A 20803-nucleotide genomic window follows, 5' to 3' on the forward strand; every position below is an offset into this window, starting at 1 on the left:
TTGAGAGTGACATAACCTTTATTATCATTTCTGTTATTACTGCTTTATTCAAAGTTTGTCATATACATATAAACGCTATTTTAATTGTCTTCTGGTGTGTGATACGAATTTATTTTCGGTCAGTATTTAGAAATCTGTGAATTGGCTTTACAAATATTTTGTTTATTGAGCAAATATTTAATAAGTGCTAACTATATGCTAAGCACTGCTCTCAGTACTTAGGATATTATTAGTGAACAAATAAAGATAACAGGTGGTCTGGTAGGAGTAACACTCTGAATTACCGCAGAGTACCTTTTAGTTAGGAAAACACCCATGTTGTTAGGTTGTTTGCATTTTAAATACTATATTACTATAAAAGCCTTATAAAGCAAGAGAGAAAAAAACAGTCTCCTGTACCGTCCTTCTTTGTTTTATCAGATTGAGGAACTGCAGCAGGCATTAACGGTAAAACAGAATGAAGAACATGACCGCCAGAGGAGGATAAGTAACACTCGGAAGATGATAGAGGATTTGCAGAATGAACTGAAGACCGCAGAAAACTGTGAGAATCTTCAGCCGCACATTGATGCCATTACAAATGATCTGAGACGAGTTCAAGATGAAAAGGCATTATGTGAAGGCGAGGTCATTGATAAGCGAGGAGAGAAGGAGAGCCTAGAGAAGGAGAGAAAGAGTAAGTTTTATGAAACTTAGGGTGAAGAGATGTTTATAAAATGGAGATCTATTTCTGTTGATGGCTTTCTTCTTTCCCTGGTACCATGTCTTTAGCTGCTCAAATCCCCTTGTTGAGGAAGCTCAGCTTGGTCTTTGCAAGTTAATGCCTTAATCACCTATAAGTAGCATATACCGTGCTTTGTGACTGGCTAACCATTGCCTTATGTATGTCAGATTATGACAGTTGATTTTAATTCTGGAAAAATGGTTTCCTTTATTTTCTTCACAGAGTCACTCACTATTATTTATCAGATCGAATTTAAGCTCTTCACTCTAGTTTTCAGAACCTTAGCTTTGCCCTTTTGAAATCTGTTCGATTTCATCTTTGCTCTTCTTTCCTATGGACCATGAAAATTGATTTATAACATTCTACAGATGGAAGAAGTTTTAAGTACTAACTACTCAGTGTGTATGACTAAGATCAGTAAAAAAGAAAACAACCCCCATTTTGTATGTTTATCAGAGTTTCCTCCACCTCTTTCAGATCTCCATACCCACTCTCAGGTGTGTGCATTTTTAAATAACTCAGCAGTTTTTTCCAGTAGACCATTATTTATATTTTTATCATGTTATTTCACCATGGCTTGATTAATTAATTTTAGATACTATGTTTTGCTATGTTGTAACTTGAGATACAGATTTTGGCTCATAACAGTTCCTATCCTATATTAATTCCTCGAGTGGGATTAGTAGTATTAGTTACTAATCATTACGCTTTATGATTGATTTATTGTGATCCTTCTATCTTGTGTCAAATAGTTGTCAGTAGTGCTTGAATGCACACTTTGTAAGCTGAAATACTCGTGCTCATCCATTTCACTTTTTCCTCCTCTGACATTCTGAGTCCTCTAATTTGTGCTCTGGTTTTTATATTTTCAAGGCTGAAAACATTTACTGAGAACCATATTAAGTTTTATGTGCTCTGTTTATGGGTTAATTCTAAAAGCTAGAAATAGTAAGGATTCTTGCAGCAGTGAGACTTGTTCACAGCAGAGCCGGGTAATGCGTTAGGGTGGGATTTCCTTTCACTGATGGCTTTTTTTAAGTTTTAATTTACCTTTAAAAAAACCATTTGCTTTAATATTTCCTTAAAAAGAAAAAAAATAGGCAGTTGTCTGGGGTTTCTTGGGCTTCGTCACAGATCCTTTTCTGTGTTGGGCAAAGCTATTCCTGAATTCTGTGTACTTTTTGTTTTTTTTTTCTTATATTACTTAGTATGTTCTTACATTGTTCCCTTATCTTTGGGTTACCTTCTAGGAAGAGATATTTGGGGATTAATTTCAGTCTTTGCATCCCTAAAGATGCCTTTATTTCACGATCCTCTTCTCTTGGTTTTGTTGTATATGTGACTCTACGTTGAAAATTTTTCTCTCAAAATTTTGAAGGCCTGTTGCGATCATCTCATGTTAGGAAATGTAGTGCTTGCTTACTTTTTTTTTTTTTTTTTTTTTTTGCTGACTTACTTTTGTGACCTCTTTAGTTTTGATAGCTTAAAGAGCATGTTTTATCTCAAGTGTTTGGAAATTTGATAATAATTTGTCCATGGTGGTCCTTTCTCACTGTGGTGGGTACTTGCTGAGTGGTGTTGCTAACTTTTGGATCTAAGGTATCTTTTGTATTACTAATGGATTCAGTAATTAAAGCTTTCAGAGAACTAATAACTTTACTTTCCTTTTTAGGTGTGGGTGATAATATTGTACGATTTGACAATCTTATGAATCAGAAGGAAGATAAGCTGAGGCAAAGATACCGTGACACATATGATGCTGTTTTATGGCTAAGAAATAACCGGGACAAATTTAAGCAAAGAGTCTATGAGCCTATAATGCTCACGGTAAGAAGTTTTGTTCGTTGTGGTAGCATCTGTTTCATTATTGTATTTCATTATTGTATTCATTATAGATTTTTTGTTCTAATATAGATTTTTTTGTTGTTTTAAGAATTCCTAGTCTTGGGACGCCTGGGTGGCTCAGTTGGTTAAGCAGCTGCCTTCGGCTCGGGTCATGATCCCAGTGTCCTGGGATCGAGTCCCACATCGGGCTCCTTGCTCGTCAGGGAACCTGCTTCTCCCTCTGCCTCTGCCTGCCATTCTGTCTGCCTGTGCTTGCTCTCTCCCTCTCTCTCTCTGACAAATAAATAAATAAAATCTTTAAAAAAAAAAAAAAAAAAAAAAAGAATTCCTAGTCTTATTAACACCTTAGTTTACCATTATCAGACTTGTGGCTCCTGATGTGCTGCTGAATCCATACCTGACTTTTGACCAATAAGTCTTTGGACTTTGTCAGAGTTTGGAACTGTCAGCTTATTGACCAAGAATCATGTATAAAATTAGTTCAGTCAGCTAGTTCCTTCTGGCAGTTACCAGATTATACAGGCCATAGATTAAATGCTGCCCGAAGGGCTAGAAACTGCTGTAAATAACTATGTCGAGAGGGGTACCCAACAGAAGTTGAAGTCATCTACAAATAATCGTAGGATTTTGAGAATGCAGCCAGCAGTCTTTTGACCACATAAACCTAGCTACCTCTTTTGATGATCAGGGTCATTTAGAATAGGATAAGCTGTGTTTAGTAAATCATTTAATGAAGTGTGGCCATGGAATGGCTAGGAAGATTTCCATCTAAAATATTTTTAAAAGTTTGGCCGTGGAAAGAGAAAATAAAGTAAAAACCACATTCTTTGACAGTGATATAGTTAGGTATAATATGAACTTAAAACTTACCCAAAATGACTCAAGGATTGTTATTGCTTGTTTATAGTTTTGTTTTTTTTTTTACTTTAGGAAAGAGTGCACTATAGATCCTTGCAGGATTCATGAAAACTTCTACTTTCTTTAATTCATATTTGTATTATTATTTAAAATAATTTCATGTAGTTGACTTTTTTTTAATAGATTATATTAGCAAAGTTAATATGCATAATACTGTATTCTCTTCTTGCTCAGGTATGTATTATTAGAGTGTTTTTGCCAGATCAAGAAGGGAATATCTATTTTGGATGCAAACATTATTGTTTTGATTAATCTGGTAAGGACTGAAAGAAAAAAGAAAAAAGTAGTTTGAGCCTTAATAACTTATAATGCAAGTAATTAACAGATCTTTATTAAAATGTCAACCTTAAAATTATAATTCACAACTTTGGTAAATTTGCCATCCTTTTATCTCCCAATAGTAGCAGCCTGTCACCCACAGGGATTACTAGCTGGCATATATTTATATTTCCAAATTACATTTGAATCTTTGAAATAAAAAGGTACAGTCTTGCTTTTTTTATCCTTTCTGGAATACCCTTGTATTCCCCCACCCCAGCATATACACTTAATCCTTCAATATCTAGTTGAAATGTCATCAGTGTAGACAAGTTAGCAATCCATAAACTTAAAATTTTTGCCATATTACTTGTCAACTGTCCATTTCCACGAGTTATTTCTAACCAGCCCAGTCTAGAATGGGAGAATTGTGCAAAGAAGTACTTATAGTTCAGTTCCTCACAGCAGGGTTTATAATAGCCCAAATGATGATGGGGCAAAGAAGAAAATTTCCAGAGAGATGGACTGGTCATGTAAACTATTCTATATCTATTGAAAGGAATACTATGCAGCCATTAAAAAGTCATTCTTGGTGTCTATTAATATAAGAGGACATTTATGATCTATTAATGAATTTATAAAACAGGTTCTAAGATAGATTGTATAGAAAGATTTCATGTTAAAAAACTGAACTACGAGTCTGCCATCAACCAACCACCAGATGACTCTGGAGTACAGTATCTCTTCTGCCTACCACTCTGTCTTTACTGGGTTGTGAAACAGTGGCCTTGAACTTTGCCAAATATTTTCTTTACCCATCTCATGAGAGGAGCTTGCTAAGTAGCTGGTGAAGCTGCAGAACCAACAAATTGGTGAAATCTTCCTTCCGGATGTCAGGAGGCCAGACTCAGTGCAGAGCCGTTTGCGTTACCTGGGGAAAAAGCGGTGTGACTCAGTCACTACTGGAAGGGCACAAGCTGGGCAGGGACGGAAATGACTCTATTCATGTGACTTTTTGAGACTATTATCTAAATGAGCAGGTGACGTTCTTCAAAGAGTTGAATGACCACATCACCACCTTACACAAGGTGGAAGCCCCGGTAAAGGGGAACTCTGGTAAAGGAGTGATAATGAGAGCCCCGTCTTAGGCCGACTTAGCCACAGCTCTTTTTAAAAAGGGGACTTCTGCAGTCAGAGTGGGGTTATTTTACCCTCTAAGTCGTAGCTAACACCCACTTCTCTTTCATTTGTACCATTGCTTCTGATGAAGTAATTGCTACAAAAAAAAAAAAAAATTGGAATGATAGAGGCTACATTTCTGTAGTGTTTAAGTTTAGGTATTTCTTGTGACTTACTTTCTTGTGTATCAGTTTTCCCCTGTTTTAGTGCTAGCTGATATTTTGTAGTTTAAAATAGAGAGTAATACTTGCCAATGTGTATATGACAAGCATTGTACTAAAATGTTTTTATTAGCTCTCTTAATCCACATTTGTTCCTGGGATGTAGACTATTGTACTGTGCCCATTTTGGTGATGAACTAACTGAAACTTTCAGAGACTTAAGGGTATGTGATTTGAAGCATCATCTGTCTGACCCCAGAGTCTTAGCTCTTCACTAGTAGTATGCTGTGTTTTATATATACGGTACATAAATACCTTCTTTCACAAATCTTTATTTTTTCAAGAAGGCGGATTTCCATCTGCTAAAGATAATCTATCTGCCCCCTAAAATTCCATAAGAGAGCACGTTTCATATACCTCTGTTACGGATCTTTATTATAGTGTTCTGCTTTTTTGCTTTTTTTTAACTTAGCATCTGCAAAAAGTATATTGATTTGTTGTCTTGACCTTCTTAGTATTTTCCATAGCATTGAACCTCACATGCAGAAGGGCCTGGTTTGTTAATACTTAAAAAAATAAATCCTAGTGGTACAAGCCTAGGATTTCTCTTGAAAGCACTATTGTTTAAAGTTGTATTTTAATTCTTTGTGTTTTTATACTGATCAGTTATTGCCATATATAACTTCCTCTTGAAGATTAAGAAGACAAATAGTAAAAGTTTGGGGACAGATGAAAAACGTTTATACTCTTAGATTACCTTCTGAGCCATTTCAGATGTTTTCCAGAGGGTTGACTAGAAAGGAACATAGTTACTTCTTAGATAAAATCAAAATTGATGTGTATCAGGTGCTTATTTAAGTCTTATTTTTTGTTTTATGATGTATTAGATGTTTCTGGGTACTAAATTAAGTAGAGCTTTTAAAATGTTGCGTCTTCAGTACCAAATTTTATCCCCCTTAAGTGTTAAATTTAAACTTGTTAAATAACTCAAAGTAAAATTATGTTCTAGTACTCAGTTTGGATTTCATGAGAATTAACTTATATTTTCTTTTTGTTTAGATCAATATGAAAGATAATAAAAATGCCAAGTACATTGAAAATCATATTTCATCAAATGACTTGAGAGCTTTTGTATTTGAGAGTCAAGAAGATATGGAGGTTTTCCTCAAAGAGGCAAGTGACCAGTGTAATACTTTGACTCACCTGGTGCTTACCTTCTGGTACTTCAGTTTTTAAATTCAAACTAAAACAAAAAATAGCGACTAATTATACCAGCAGTAACTTTTGTATAAAATCATTTGATTTTGTGAATTTCTTTTTTTAATCTGTCATTATTGGCGAATGAATTTGTTTTGCAAGAGAAAAAACAGTCCATAATTCCATCTGTAACATGTTTTGAAGTTATTTGGAGTTAGTAAGAATAATTCTGTCATACTGTTTTAAGAGCAAAAAATCCATAACGATGGACTTTTGGTCTTCGACATCCTTTTTGAAGATGTACTGGAATGAACTCAGCTTTTCTTTGATGGGGAGCGTGGGAATCAATATGTTGTTGCTTTTAAATAAAACCTCTTCAAAAAGAGTGAGAATTCTATATCTGGCTACCGAAACACCCTGGGAGTCTAAGCTACTACCAGGCAATGTGGCTTAGTAGTTACAGGCACAGACTCTGTAGATGGGCTGACAAGATTTGAATTCTGGCTTTGCTACTAAATTGGGCAAGTTTCCTAAATGTTTTATGCCATAATTTCCTCATCTGTAAAATGTAGATATATGATCTACTTCAAAAGATGGCTATGAGGATTAAATCCTTTAATAAATGAAAAGGTGTGTAGAATACTGCTTATTTGTGATTATTTTTATTACATTATAATATATATATATATATATATATATATATATATATATATATATATAGTTAGCTGTTCTTATTGTCAGATTTCTTTCCTTTTGTGTATGTCACCTTTTAAAACCCTAAAGATTAGATTTAGATTTTGTTTCGTTTAAGTCCTTGTCAGCAAGTATAAATGAGGACAGGACCCTGAATTACGCCGGTGGTCCTCTGTTTCTGTGGTGCACTAGTGATTGGAAAGAATCCTTACTTTTTTTGGCTTTTACCATATTGCCCTCGTGGTTTGGGAGTTTGCAGAGAATGTGAATATATGGTAATTGCATAAAAAGTTGCATGTATAAAATTACAGAATGGACTCCAGAAAGTTGGACAGTTGTGTAGTTTGGTATTATTTAAGCTTAGCCAGGAGTTTTTGTTCTGGTATGAGAGCTTTCTGAAGAAGTCGCTTCCTTAGATTACGAGTCTGATCTGTGGCATGCTGTGAAGGGCATTCCGTCAGGTGCGTTTGGCTGCTTTCTATCGGAAATGGCCTGCTTAGCCAACACTGAGTGCCTTTTTCGAGTCAAAAACTCGGGCTTCTTTTTTTTTTTTTTTTAAAGATTTTATTTATTTATTTGACAGAGATCACAAGTAGGTGGAGAGGCAGGCAGAGAGAAAGGAGGAAGCAGGCTCCCCGCTGAGCAGAGAGCCCGATGTGGGGCTCGATCCCAGGACCCTGGGATCATGACCTGAGCCGAAGGCAGAGGCTTTAACCCACTGAGCCACCCAGGCGCCCCAAAAACTCGGGCTTCTTTTGTGCTAAGGATATGAATCCTATATGGATAATGTGACCTGGGTTCCTGAAATTTTGACCTTTATCTTTGTGTGTGTGCTCTGATAAGTAACTTTCCGTAGCTTCTCCTCAACAGGACTAGAACTTCCTCTCACAGGTGTGACTTTGTTTGTATTTTAAATTGGAAATTTATCGTATATAACTGCCTCCTACGATATTATCTATTAGAGTACCATTCCCCATACTACCGTGTATAATAAGTATTATGTCTGCTGTGCAGTTACCCTAGATGCCCTTTATCAGGATGATGAAGTTTCTTTCTGTTCCTAGTTTGCCAAGAATTTATCATATTTTTCTGCATCTGTTGGGGTGATCGTATGGGTTTTGTACTTCATTGATTTAAGTGAGATTGGTTTTTGGAGCATTCCATCAATCTCACCTTTCTGGAATAAACTCTACTCGGTCATGTGTATTGTTCCCATATTGCTGGATTCTGTATACTAATATTTTGTAAAGGACTTTTGCATATGTATTCATGAGGGCTTTTGTTTGTTCATGTTTTGGTATCAAGATTATGCTAGAATCACAAAGTGATTTGGGAAATGACCATTGTACTTCCTCTTATTTTCTGGAAGTTTTGGTATTACTGCTTCCTCGACTGTTAGAGCATATTTGTTTTACTATTTTCACTGATAAATACTTTCTGTAAAAACATGTAATAATAGGGTCATTATCACACTAAAAAGTTTGCTTGAAAGTACCATTAAATATCCAGTTTTTGGTCATCCTATCCTATCCTAACACCAGTTGGAATATAACTTTAAAAAATCATTTTGATTGATAGTATATGGTAATTAAAATATATTCTTTCCTTTATATTCAGATTCGTGACAATAAAAAATTAAGAGTAAATGCTGTTATTGCTCCCAAGAGCTCATATGCAGACAAAGCACCTTCAAGATCTCTGAATGAGCTAAAGTAAGTCTTGAAACTATTTTTAGAATTAACCTGTTACTTTGAATATTGAATAACCATTTAGCTCTTAAATATATTATCTCTCACATAAATATGTTATAAGCTATTTATTCCCTCTTAGGATCTCTACTTAAGTCTAAAATAAGGAAAAATTTAGGAACAGATAAACTGTGGAATACTTACTATATGGTGGTGATGTTTCAGATCAGTGGATTAATATTGGATTGTTGAATGGAAGATACTAAAATAGTTGGTTAGGTGTTGGGAAAATAAAACAAATTGTCACTTCGTAATGCAGGAGTGATTTCCAGAAGGACTAAATGGAAAATTTGCAATTATGAAACAGTTATAAGTAAATATCTTAATTCTGAATGTAAGCAAACATTCTAAATATAAAAGCAATGGAAGAAACAAAAGAGATTCATAGTTTGTAATGATGAATATATTAAATTTTTCTGACAAGGAAATCAGTCTCAACATTAATCACAATATTAAGTGATTTTAAAATACACAGAAATTTCTGCTGTACCATCATTAATTTATATGTTATTGTTTATTTGCCACTTTTCAACTCTCAGATTTCTTTACATGATATTTTTTTAAGAAGAAAAATCTAGCAAGTGCTTTTCATTTCAGACAGTATGGATTTTTCTCTTACTTGCGAGAATTATTTGATGCCCCTGATCCTGTCATGAGCTTCCTTTGCTGCCATTATCATATTCATGAGGTTCCTGTAGGAACTGAAAGGACCAGAGAAAGAATTGAACGGGTAAGAAAGTACTGAATCTAGAACCTCGTTTTGTTAACACTTCTTAGCATAAAAACATCAAGCAAAAATTTAGAGATATTTAAAGAAGTAGGACATTCTGTTATTTTAAACACAGAAATTCTTTGTATTTTACATTTTTAATATACAGAAAACAGTGACTATTGACTAATACTATATGATGGGTGTAAGTGATGTGGAGTTATCTAGAGGAAGCGCTTTAGTTGAAGCCTAAAAAGAGACACCTGTCTTGTTTGGCAGATTGTTCAGACTTTATATTACTGGCTTACTCATTTAAATTCTTGTATTCCAGATTATTTTTTGGAGAAAGTATATGTTAGAATAGTATTCTGGGTGTAGAGCTGTTTTGGTAAGCCCTTCCTTTCTTTTTTTTTTTTTTAAGATTTTATTTATTTGACAGAGATCACAAGTAGGCAGAGAGGCAGGCAGAGAAAGAGAGAGAGGAGGAGGAAGCAGGCTCCCTGCTGAGCAGAGAGCCCCATGTGGGGCTTGATCCCAGGACCCTGAGATCATGACCCAAGCCGAAGGCGAGGCTTTAACCCACTGAGCCACCCAGGCGCCCCAAGCCCTTCCTTTCTTAAAGCTGCTCCTGACGTTTATCTCTGGTATGAATGACCTCCCTTCATAGGATCTCCTTTCCTGGCTAGCATAGCACACACTCGTAGTTCCTATATTCTGCTCATGCTGGGAGTTCTCTCCTCTTCATATAAACAGTCTCCAAGACTCACCTTACATTTGTTGCTTGTCACAGGCAGAAACAGGAAAGAAATCTCTTCATCTAAAGCAGGTTTTTCCATAACACCATTTGGAGTGTTTTTTGCTTATAAGCATCTAGGACCCTGTGAGAGACCCAACTACTAGTTGTTATATTGAATTTATTACAAAATGTGTTTTAAAAGTTTACCACGTAGTATACCAGTATCCCTAGGACAACTCATTTGTAATTTAAGGACTCTTTTTACTTAACTGACATAAGATAGAAATGAGGGCTCATTGCCAACTGTTTTGGGGGGAAAAAAAACAAAAACCCCCCGCCTAGCTGATTATAGTAAGTTGCATGTGTCTTTGATTAAAAATTTCATTATGGGGAACATTTGAGGAAGTAAATATTAGGACTTGCATGTGGGTGTACCTCTCCTGTCATTTAGAAAAGAGGACAAGACCATATATGCGTATAAGACCCTTTATGGACTCGTTCTGATTAATTTCTAGGACTCTCCCCTTCAGTTAAATTGTCTCCTGCCAGCCTTTGGTCATGATGTCCTTTTTGTTTGGAGGGTCCTTCCCTCACCATTTCTGTCCGTTTAAATTTATTAGAACTTGAGTAGCCTAACTTCTTCTTGCTTTCTCTTCATTCCAAATTATTCTGCAATTTGCGGATGCCAGCTTATACCCTGTTAAGTGTGTGTCAATATGCCTTATCTCTTCACTTAGACTATAAACTTCTGGATAGAAACAAGCCACAAGAGTATTGATAGTGACACTTCAGAGATTAGAAAAAACTGTGTTATGAAAGCCTGTTCTTCATTAGTATCCAGAAATATATAAAATAATGTTATTGTCTTCAGAATGAGCTTTAGTTCTTGGAACCTCTTGTCTAAGTTCTTGAGAGAGAAGCTCTCCGAAAAATGCAAAAAAAAAAAAAAAAATTGAGATCCTTTAAGTGTTTCCAGGAATTAAATATGATTATGTGTCTGTGAACAATGTAACTGCGGGAAGGTGAGAATCTGTGACTTAGGTGAGCTACCACAGTTGTGTGTCCTGGGCAGCTGGTTCCTGATATCTCTTCTGTAGACCCAACAAAACTCCAAAAGGACACTTACTTGGGAGAGATTGTGTAGTCAAATAAAAGTATAGTCGCTTTTGCCATCGCTGTTTGGGTTTTCTCCCTTCTCTCTTCTTTAGTGTTTTCCAAAATGATAACCTGAAGTGTATCAGCCACCTTTTGAGAGATGTTACTGGAGAAGTTAAAAAAAAAAAATTGAAAGCACATCTGTTTTGATCTTCTAAAATTCACTTGATCTGTATTTTCCAATGCCTCAGTCCTTATAAAAATATTTTCATTAAACGTACACTAACACTTGTTTGACGTTGTTTGACTTCTGTGCCAGGTAATACAGGAAACCCGGTTAAAACAAATCTATACAGCAGAAGAGAAGTATGTGGTGAAAACTTCCATTTATTCAAATAAAGTCATTTCCAGTAACACATCCCTAAAAGTAGCCCAGTTTCTCACAGTCACTGTGGACCTTGAGCAAAGACGACACTTAGAAGAACAGCTAAAGGTTGGTTATTTTGAGTATTAAAAAAGAATATTAACTGGATTTGTAATACTTTAACTAGAATTTTTTTAAAATAACAATTTTGAATATTTTTGTAGGAAATTAATAGAAAATTACAAGCAGTGGAAGCAGGGTTGATTGCCCTCTATGAGAGAAACAAACATCTAGAACACAAAGACAATGAACTTAGACAAAAGAAGAAGGAGCTTCTTGAAAGGAAAACCAAGAAAAGACAACTGGAACAAAAAATTAGTTCCAAACTGGGAAGGTAGGATTCCGCCTATTTGGGCAGCAGGGTCGGGGGTGGGGGGTGGCAGGGCACTCTGAGGGTATTGTTATTAGTTACACAGCCCTACCTTGTTCTGTTGTGCTGTGCAGGTACTGCCTAACACATTGAAGGTTCATGCGGCCCTGTGTCAAGCAGATCTGTTTGGCACCATTTTTCCAGTATCATTTGCTCACTTTGTGCCTCTTTATCACATTTGGTATTCTGACAATATGTGTGTAGTGATCAGGACTCTGAAAGCACAGGTAGTGGTTAGCATATTTTAGCAGTGAAGTATTTTTTAGACATAACACGGTGACACACTTAATGGACTACAGTATACTGTAAACAAAACTTTTTATGCACTGGGAAACCAGAGAATATTTTGGACTCCCTTTACCGTGGTCTGGAACCACAGCTCCAGTATCTCTGACGTGTGCCTGGACCCTGTCATGATGATGCAATTCCCACAAACACATTTTATCCCCCCAAAATTGTGTGTAGGGCAAAAGTTGGTGACTCTTAAGTGGCGTGAGTTTTCCTGTCCTCTGATTAGCTGTTTTTAATATCTGGACCCCTTTCCATGCTTAGAAGTTATGTTGGTACGATTTATATCATTGGTATTTACCACATCAGTAATTAAAACTGGGGATGTTTAAAATATTTAGGAAAAACCATGGTTTTCTAAACAATATGTAGCAGAAAGAGTGGCGTTGTTTTACATTGTTATCAGTCTCTTTAAATGAGTGCTTTCATTTCGTATCTGCTCACTTTCAGTCTCTTGTGAGAGGTTGCTTTGAAATAGATGAAGAAAACATGGCCTCACAGAGATTTGTAGCTGGGAAAGGAAGGAGTACTTTAATAGACTTTTCAGATACTTGTCTATCGTCTTCTTTAATGCTGTATCACAGCCTGCCAAGATGCAGTTTGTTGAAGTTCAGTTGCTCTGTGAAATCTGCATCAGGGAAGTAGATTATTCTTACGTTAAAGTCCATTGCACTGTAAGTGGATCTTTTACATGATGTAACTTTGTTACATCATGCGTCGGTCCTTTAGAAAATGTTGGTCTTTCATATGTTGACATATTTTATTGTGTAATATAAAAAAATAATGTCGATTTCCAATCCCATCAGAAGAATCTTTTAAGAATTGGGAAGCTGTCAGGCTCACAGTGGTAGACACAAATTCCTCAAAAATATAAATTGCACATGAAATTTGTTTATCATTGTTGACAAATATTGGCAGTTACTTTTCTTGAAGTGATAGACTCACTTGTTCACTTTGGGTGGGGGGAGTAAAATCTGCCAAATACTTAAGTCTAAATAACGATAGTTTGTCTTACTTCTTTCATGAAATAACTTTTTTTTAAAGATTTTATTTGTTTACTTGACAGAGATCACAAGTAGGCAGAGAGGCAGGCAGAGAGGGAGGAAGAAGCAGGCTTCCTGCTGAGCAGAGAGCCCGATGCGGGGCTCGATCCCAGGACCCCGGGACCACGACCGGAGCCAAAGGCAGAGACTTTAACCCACTGAGCCACCCAGGTGCCCCTAACATTTTCATTTGAAAGAATAATCTAGTCCAGCTCCCAACTCAGTCACACAAGTGCTTTTCTGTGAGGCAACCATCATACTTCGGTATGCATCGTAAGTACTGTGTGCTTTCTGTTTCGTCACATGGACTATTAAAAAGATACATACTCCGTTTCCACTGGGAGGTGGTTCAAGATGGCAGCATGGGAAGACACTGAACTCCCCTCCTTGCACAGACCCAGCAAATCAACAGCTACATAGAAAATGTTCCTTCTGAAAAAGACCTGAAAACAAACTCAGCAGCTCTTCTGTAACAAAGGATGTAAGGTTCACGGCCAGAAGGGTAGGAACTACAAGGACAGGATCTCCTGCAAAACCCTGCGCCTAGCGTGACCAGCACTTGGGAAGGATATCACAGATACAGAGTTGTTCCCTGAAGAGCAAAGAGTTTGTGCCCCATGTCAGGCACCCCCCAGCTCTTGGGACCTCTGCCAGAGAGATGAGTCCCCAAAATGTCCGGCTTTGAAAACCAGTGGGGCTTATACACAGGAGAACAGCACAGCAGTAACGAATGGATTTTGCTCTTTTTAGGGTTCATGCAGAGACTCACCACAGGACCCTGAGCAAAAAGCAGCAGCGTGAAAAGTGCTTAGGCCGTTTGTATTGGAGGTTCATTTCTCGTCTTAAAGCATCTGCCCAAGGAGGGCGCCTGGGTGGCTCAGTGGGTTAAGCCTCTGCCTTCGGCTCAGCTCATGATCCCAGGGTCCTGGGATCGAGCCCCGAATCGGGCTCTCTGCTCAGCGGGGAGCCTGCTTCCGCCTCTCTCTCCGCCTGCCTCTCTGCCTACTTGTGATCTCTGTCAAATAAATAAATAAAATCATTAAAAAAAAAAAAAATCTGCCCATGGGGTAGGAGCCTAATGGGAATCCCTCCTGGGACACAGGCACTGGTGGGCACCACTCTTGTATTCTCCCTCGAACCTGCAGTGGGTGTATGGCACCCCTCCAGTCCCCGCCAGAGCTGGGTGCCCAAGGGTCTGAAACAATCTTCTTGGCAGATTACTATCCCCAGGGTACTTCACAGACAGCAGTCTGAAACTTTCTCCAGTCTGCCTCTGAAAAAGACCTCTTTACTTGTCCTAGAACTTCAGCCTCGGGGGCTTCAGGATTACCACATATCTATAAGCTACGAAATTGTTCTCAGGGAACATGATCCAGGAGATGCCATCTTTGTATTTGGTTGGCCTTGCTGAAGCTCACCAGTACCTCCCAGAAAGGAGCTCACTCCTGTGGAGCCCTGATTTTCCCAACAGTTTACTAGGGGACACTTACAGGTTGCCTGGTCTGTTGACCAGCAGGGTATATGGTGGTCCCATAGGACTGGATCTATATTTGCGTGCCTTAAAAGCTGCTGCCTGAGGGTCCTAGCTTCTGGCTTCTCTTCCACCTGAAACTAGGAACAGACTGAGAGCCCTTCCTCTGGAACACTTGCAGGACTTGGCACTCTCTCAGCAACTGGGAGCTGGCGAGAGTAAATCAGGCTGCTCAGACCCTAAAGGTTCACATCACCACCGAGCCGGAGGAGGTTTGAACGACAGGGTTCATCTCCATGAAGCCATTTCAAGACTTGTTGAGGATTGTTTCATCTGCTGCTTAGAAACCAACACAGAGTCAAGCGAAATGAAGAGTATGTTCCAAATGAAAGAACAAGGTAAAATACCAGAAAAAGAACCGTTATGAAATGGTGGTAATTTACCTAAAAAAGAAATCAAAGTAATGGTTATAAAAATGTTCACTAAACTTGCAACCGTAATGAACACAGCAAGAACTTCAATAAAGAGAAAGTATAAGAAAGTACCAAACAGACTTCACCGAGCTGAAGAATACAGTAACTGAATTAAAAAGATACACTGGAGGGTTCCAACAACAGACTAGACAAAGCAGAAGAAAAATCAGTAATGTGGAAGCCAGGGTAGTAGGATTCACCCAATAGCACAAAGAATTTTATTATTTTTTTTAGAGAGCGCATGTGTGTGAACGGGAGTGGGGTGGGGGGTAGAATAAGAGGAAGAATCTTAACAGGCTCCACACTCAGCACAGAGCCTAATGTGGGGCTCAGTCTCATGACTCTGAGAATCATGACATGACCCGAAATCAAGAGTCGGACACTTACCTCAATGAGCCACCCACGTGCCCCGAAAACAGAATTTTAAAAAGTAAAATAACTTAAGGGGCCAGTGGGACAACATCAAACAGAATAATTTCACATTATATGAGTTACAGAAGGAGGAAGAAAAAGGAGCAGAACACATATTTGAAGAAGAAATAACAACTTCCCTAACCTTGAGAAGGAACAGACATCCAGATCCAGGAAGAGCAAAGAGTTCACATAAGAATAAATGGAAATCTGTTATGCAGAAGAGCACTGATTTTTTTACTGAAAACAAAGCACAGTCAGATGCCAGTGACATTTGACAGGACCAGAAACCTACATCCCTCAATAATGAAGAATTTACAGAATTAGTGTTCGAGGCTTTTGATGTTTGTTTTGTTTTTCAGCCATCATGACATGACTGATGGAAGCGTATTATTTGTGTCTGAGAGAATATAACTTTGTTGCTTCAATATTTACCATTTGATCTTGTGGATCAAAGTATTTTATCCCAGAGAGGGAACACTCACTGGTTTAAAAAAAGAAAATCTCTACCCATCTGCTGGAAAGTGACTCATTAACACTGGAGTATTTCATATCAGAATTCTGTTGTCACATGCTTTGAGGAAGCATATGAGACCGAGAGAGTCATGTACCTATGAATATGTGTAATTTATGGGAAATTTCAAATCAGTAAACAGTGTATCCACTTCAGCAAAGAATGGTTTCAAAGGAACTATACAAGCACAGATAGGCCCTAAGATGGTTGAGATTGTATTTGCAGCCACTGTCAGATCAGCTACAACTTAGTTCATCCAGGATGTGTACTGTCAAAGAGCTTAATGAAGAGTTTTAGACATCTAGACGTAGTTTAGAATTTTCTTGCTAGGTACTAGGAAGTACCTATGATAGGACATTTGAAGTTCTATGAACATCCAGTTATAATTATCACGTGATGGTCCAGAACATTTGCCATAAATGTCACGAGCACTTAATGCAGTTTGGGAAAAGCTATGTCCTGTTATTACACGTTTCTGAACAAAGGACCACGGCAGATTTGGCTTCAGACTCACTGTATCATTGATCTTCAGTAGAATTCAAGGCCAGACTTTTTGTTTGTACTCACCTCATACTAAATTATGCAGAAGTTAGGGGTGATGAGTACTTGGCATTGAAGACTCTCTTCCTGAGACGACCACTGACAAAAGCCAAGATTCTGGGTCTGATAATTGTATAGACCTAGTCAAGCCTCGAGAAAGCATTGGGAAGGTTTGATCACAGCCCAACCCCTTCTGCTTCCTTCCAGAATTCAGGAAAATCCTCTCACACAGCAATCAGACCCTTCCCCAACACCAGCAGGGACCCAGCAGATATCTGCACTCCTCCCAGACGCCATATCCCAGCTTACCAGCTCCTGAAAAGATGGTGACAAAGAAGGTCATTGTTTAGTCAGTCTGTTATTCAGACATTGGTACAGCCGGTGAGGTCTCACGTTGCAAATTTCCCAGTTCCTTAAGCCTTGGCTCAGTCTCCATTTTTAGCCCAATTACAAGCCGCGCCGCATCTGATAGACCAGGTAGAGCGACAGCCATGGCTGACAGAGGCAAATACTCACCAGCCACAAGGAAACTAAGGAACATTGAAGATCAAACTTCAGATGGCCCATGGTTAAGGGCTGCAGGTGTTTTTATAACAGTCAAACCCTGAGTCGAATTTGGATTCCGTTCACCTTTCTTCTGGAAATTCATCTAACATCCAGCAACTTGTACCTTCAATTTTAAGGACCAGGTTTCACACTAACCAGAATGCAAGTGGACTGCATACTGGACACAGTGGTACACACAACATGATTCAGCGGCGGACTTTACAAGGTCCACCAAGTCAGGGTCCACGAACGCACAGAGCTGGCACCGTGAGCCAGACACAGAGCACTCTTAGAGCCCTGCTGTGTGACACTGTGACGATTTCATAGCTGGAGCAGGGTCCAGATTCCATCTCGAATGCCACAAAGCAGCCCAGAGGGCTGCACTAGCACCTTTCATTCAGGACACACACAAGGTTTTCTCAAGGTCATCAGCTTGTGGTTAGTGATTACATGAGTCCCTCCTCCTATGATTGTGGGGTGGTCGTGGTGCTTTGCACTATGCTTACAGGACGGGCGGTGGCTGCCATACTTCTGCTCCTGAGGGCAGCGGACTTCCCAGCTTGCCCTAGTTCAGCACCCATCTCAGGCTCAGCTGACCCAGCTCCTGAGCAGTGTTTACAGGCCTGAAGGATTCCTGTGGAGCAACCTTGAAACAGCTTATCCTCTCTGCTGCATTGCCGCCCCCACAGGGCACTCTCCCTCAGTCCCATCCCCAGCAACACCAGTCTCCCCAACAGCAGGAGTCAGCCCGGGACTGGCAGTTAGACTTGCTCTTCTAAGCTGCAGCCACGGTAGGACATATGCTTCTCTGACCTCAAGGGAGGAAGGGGTTGGCCATGAAGAGTTGCTCAGAGGATCTGAAGCTAGGATAAGTCTTAGTAGTTTCACAAGAAGCAGTATTGAATGTTCAAGTTCCTGGAATTAGTTATTAGCGAGGAAAATGCGGCCTAGTGTTACAAATATACGTTAAACATCAGCCAGTGGGGGATGACAGTGTTGGACTTTCCTGGTTTGTTTTTTTATGGGAAGAAGTGTATTGCCAAATATTAAGCTTAGATATGAAACATGGTCTCCAATCAGAAAGGCACTAACAGTATTAGTAACCTTTGGTTCTATACCTATTTTCAAGTATTACAGGACACATCACTGTCATGTTCAGGGCACAGTGATGCCATGAAGATAGTCTAGTAGACTCAATAGGCCCCTTCCCGAGCCCCTCTCCCTTTTCAGAGAATGATGGGATAGTAATTAATGTCAGAATGTTGTGTAGGTACAAATTTTCTATGTACAGATGCTGTAAGTGCTATGGCTATGTCTGAATAAAAGAGAAAGCAAAAAAAAAAAAAATACTATCATCTTAATAGATGCAGAAAAAGGACTTGACAAACTACAACACCCATTTTTTAATAAAAACTCCCAACAGTGTGGGCATAGAGGAAACATAGTTGAATATAATAAAGACAATATGTGACAAATCCATAGCTAACATTACACTCAACTGTGAAAAGCTAAAATATGTTCCTTTAACATCAGGATCAAGACCAGGATGCCCATTCTGCCCAGTTTTATTCAGCATAGTATTAGAAATTAGGATTTCTGATCAGAGCAATTAGGCAAGAAAGAGAAATAAAAGGCATTTAAATTGGAAAGACGTAAAACCGGCGCTTTTTGTGGCTGATGTGATTTTACATAGAAAACTTTAAATATTCCACCAAAAGAAACTTGTAGAACAAATCAGCAAATTCAGTAAAGTTGCAAGGTACAAAATCGGCATATAAAAATCTGTTGCATTTTCATACACTAACAACGGACTCAAAGGTGAATTAAGAAAACAGTCCCATTTATAAAATCACACCAAAAAGAAAATGCTTAAGAATAAATTTAACCAAGGATTTGAAAGACCTTATACTGAACCATAACACATTAAGGAAAGAAATTAAACGATACAAATAAATGGAAAGATTTTCTGTACTCATGGATTTGCAGAATTAATATTATTCAAATATCTATGTTACCCAAAGCAATCTATAGATTCAGTGGAATTCCTATCTATTTCCTAATTCCATTGGCATTTTTCAGAATTGGAAGAATCCTAAAATTTTATGGGACCACAAAAGATACCAAATAGCCAAAGCAATCTTGAGAAAGAAAAAGCTGAAAGCATCGTGCTCCCTGTTTTCAAGCTGTATCAGAAAACTGTATTAATCAAAACAGGTATTGACATAAAAACAGACACATAGATCAGTGGAACAGAATAGAGAGCCCAGAAGTAAACCCATGGATCTATGGTCAGTTACTTTATGACAAGAGAGATAAGAGTGAACCATGAAGAAAGGATAGTCTCTTCAATAAATGGTGCTGGAAAAACTGGGCAGCCCCATGCAAAAGATTGAAACTGGACCACAAGCTTACACCAAACAGAAAAATCAACTCAAAATGGATTAAAGACTATTATAAGACCAGAAATCCTAAAATTCCTGGAAGAAAACAGTAAGTTCTTTGACATGGGGGTGGACAGTAATTTTTTTTTTTTTTTTAGAACTGACTCCCAAGACCTTGGCAACAAAAGCAAAAATAAACCAATGGGACTACATCAAACTTAAAAGCTTCCGCACAGTAAAGGAAGCCATTGCCACACCAAGAAGGCAACCTATAGAACAGGAGAAAATACTTGGAAATATTCTGTTCAGTAAGGGTTTAATATCTAAAATGTAATGAATTCCTATAACTCATAGCAAAAAAACCCCAATCTGATTAACAAATGGGCAGAGAAACTGAATAGACAGACGTTTTTTTCCAAAGAAGACCTACAGATCGTCAGCAGGCACCTGAAAAGGTGCTCAGTGTCACTGATCATCAGGGATATTTAAATAACCACAGTGAGATTAGCATGTCACACCTGTCAGAATGGCTGTTATCAAAGCACAAGAAATACCACATGTTGGCAAGGATGCGGAGAAAACGGAACCCTTGTCTGCTGTTGGTGGACATGTAAATTGGTGCAGCCATTGTGGAAAACAAGATGGAGGTTCCTCAACACATTGAAAATAGAAGTACCACATGATCCAGTAATTCCACTTCTGGGTATTTATTCAAAGAAAATGAAAGCACAGATTTGAAAAATTGTGCTCTCATATTCATTGCAGCATTCTTTATGGGAGCCAAGATATGGACACACCCTCAGTGTCCATGAATGGCTGAATGGGTAAAGAAGGAGTGAGATACACACAGACACATGCACATGTGTGTGCACACACTGCACTACTGCTTAGCCATGAGAAAGAAGGAAATCTTTTGTGACAAATGAGTGGAACTTGAGAGTATTACGCTAAGTGCAGTAAGTCAGACTCACGCCATATGATTTCAGTTACAGTCCCATCTAAAAAACCAACAAACGGCAGAAACGCATAGATACAGAGAACCGATTGGTGGTTGCGGGGTGGCGGGGACTAGGGAGGAG

At 38.3% G+C, this 20803-nt stretch overlaps 1 protein-coding gene across 1 annotated transcript in view; it reads left to right on the forward strand.

Moving 5' to 3' along the window:
• The window catches only part of LOC111153572 (structural maintenance of chromosomes 5), a 97209-nt gene that overhangs the window by 51298 nt on the left and 25108 nt on the right, over window positions 1-20803 (forward strand). The window contains exons 9-15 of the mRNA XM_022512679.1: window positions 421-676; window positions 2397-2551; window positions 6145-6258; window positions 8593-8687; window positions 9321-9453; window positions 11583-11756; window positions 11852-12021. Coding sequence (XP_022368387.1) covers window positions 421-676; window positions 2397-2551; window positions 6145-6258; window positions 8593-8687; window positions 9321-9453; window positions 11583-11756; window positions 11852-12021 — 1097 coding nt within the window. The remainder of the gene's footprint in view (window positions 1-420; window positions 677-2396; window positions 2552-6144; window positions 6259-8592; window positions 8688-9320; window positions 9454-11582; window positions 11757-11851; window positions 12022-20803) is intronic.

The sequence above is a fragment of the Enhydra lutris genome, unplaced genomic scaffold, assembly GCF_002288905.1.
Source record: "Enhydra lutris kenyoni isolate GAN:26980312 unplaced genomic scaffold, ASM228890v2 scaffoldscaffold33, whole genome shotgun sequence".
NCBI lineage: Eukaryota > Metazoa > Chordata > Mammalia > Carnivora > Mustelidae > Enhydra > Enhydra lutris.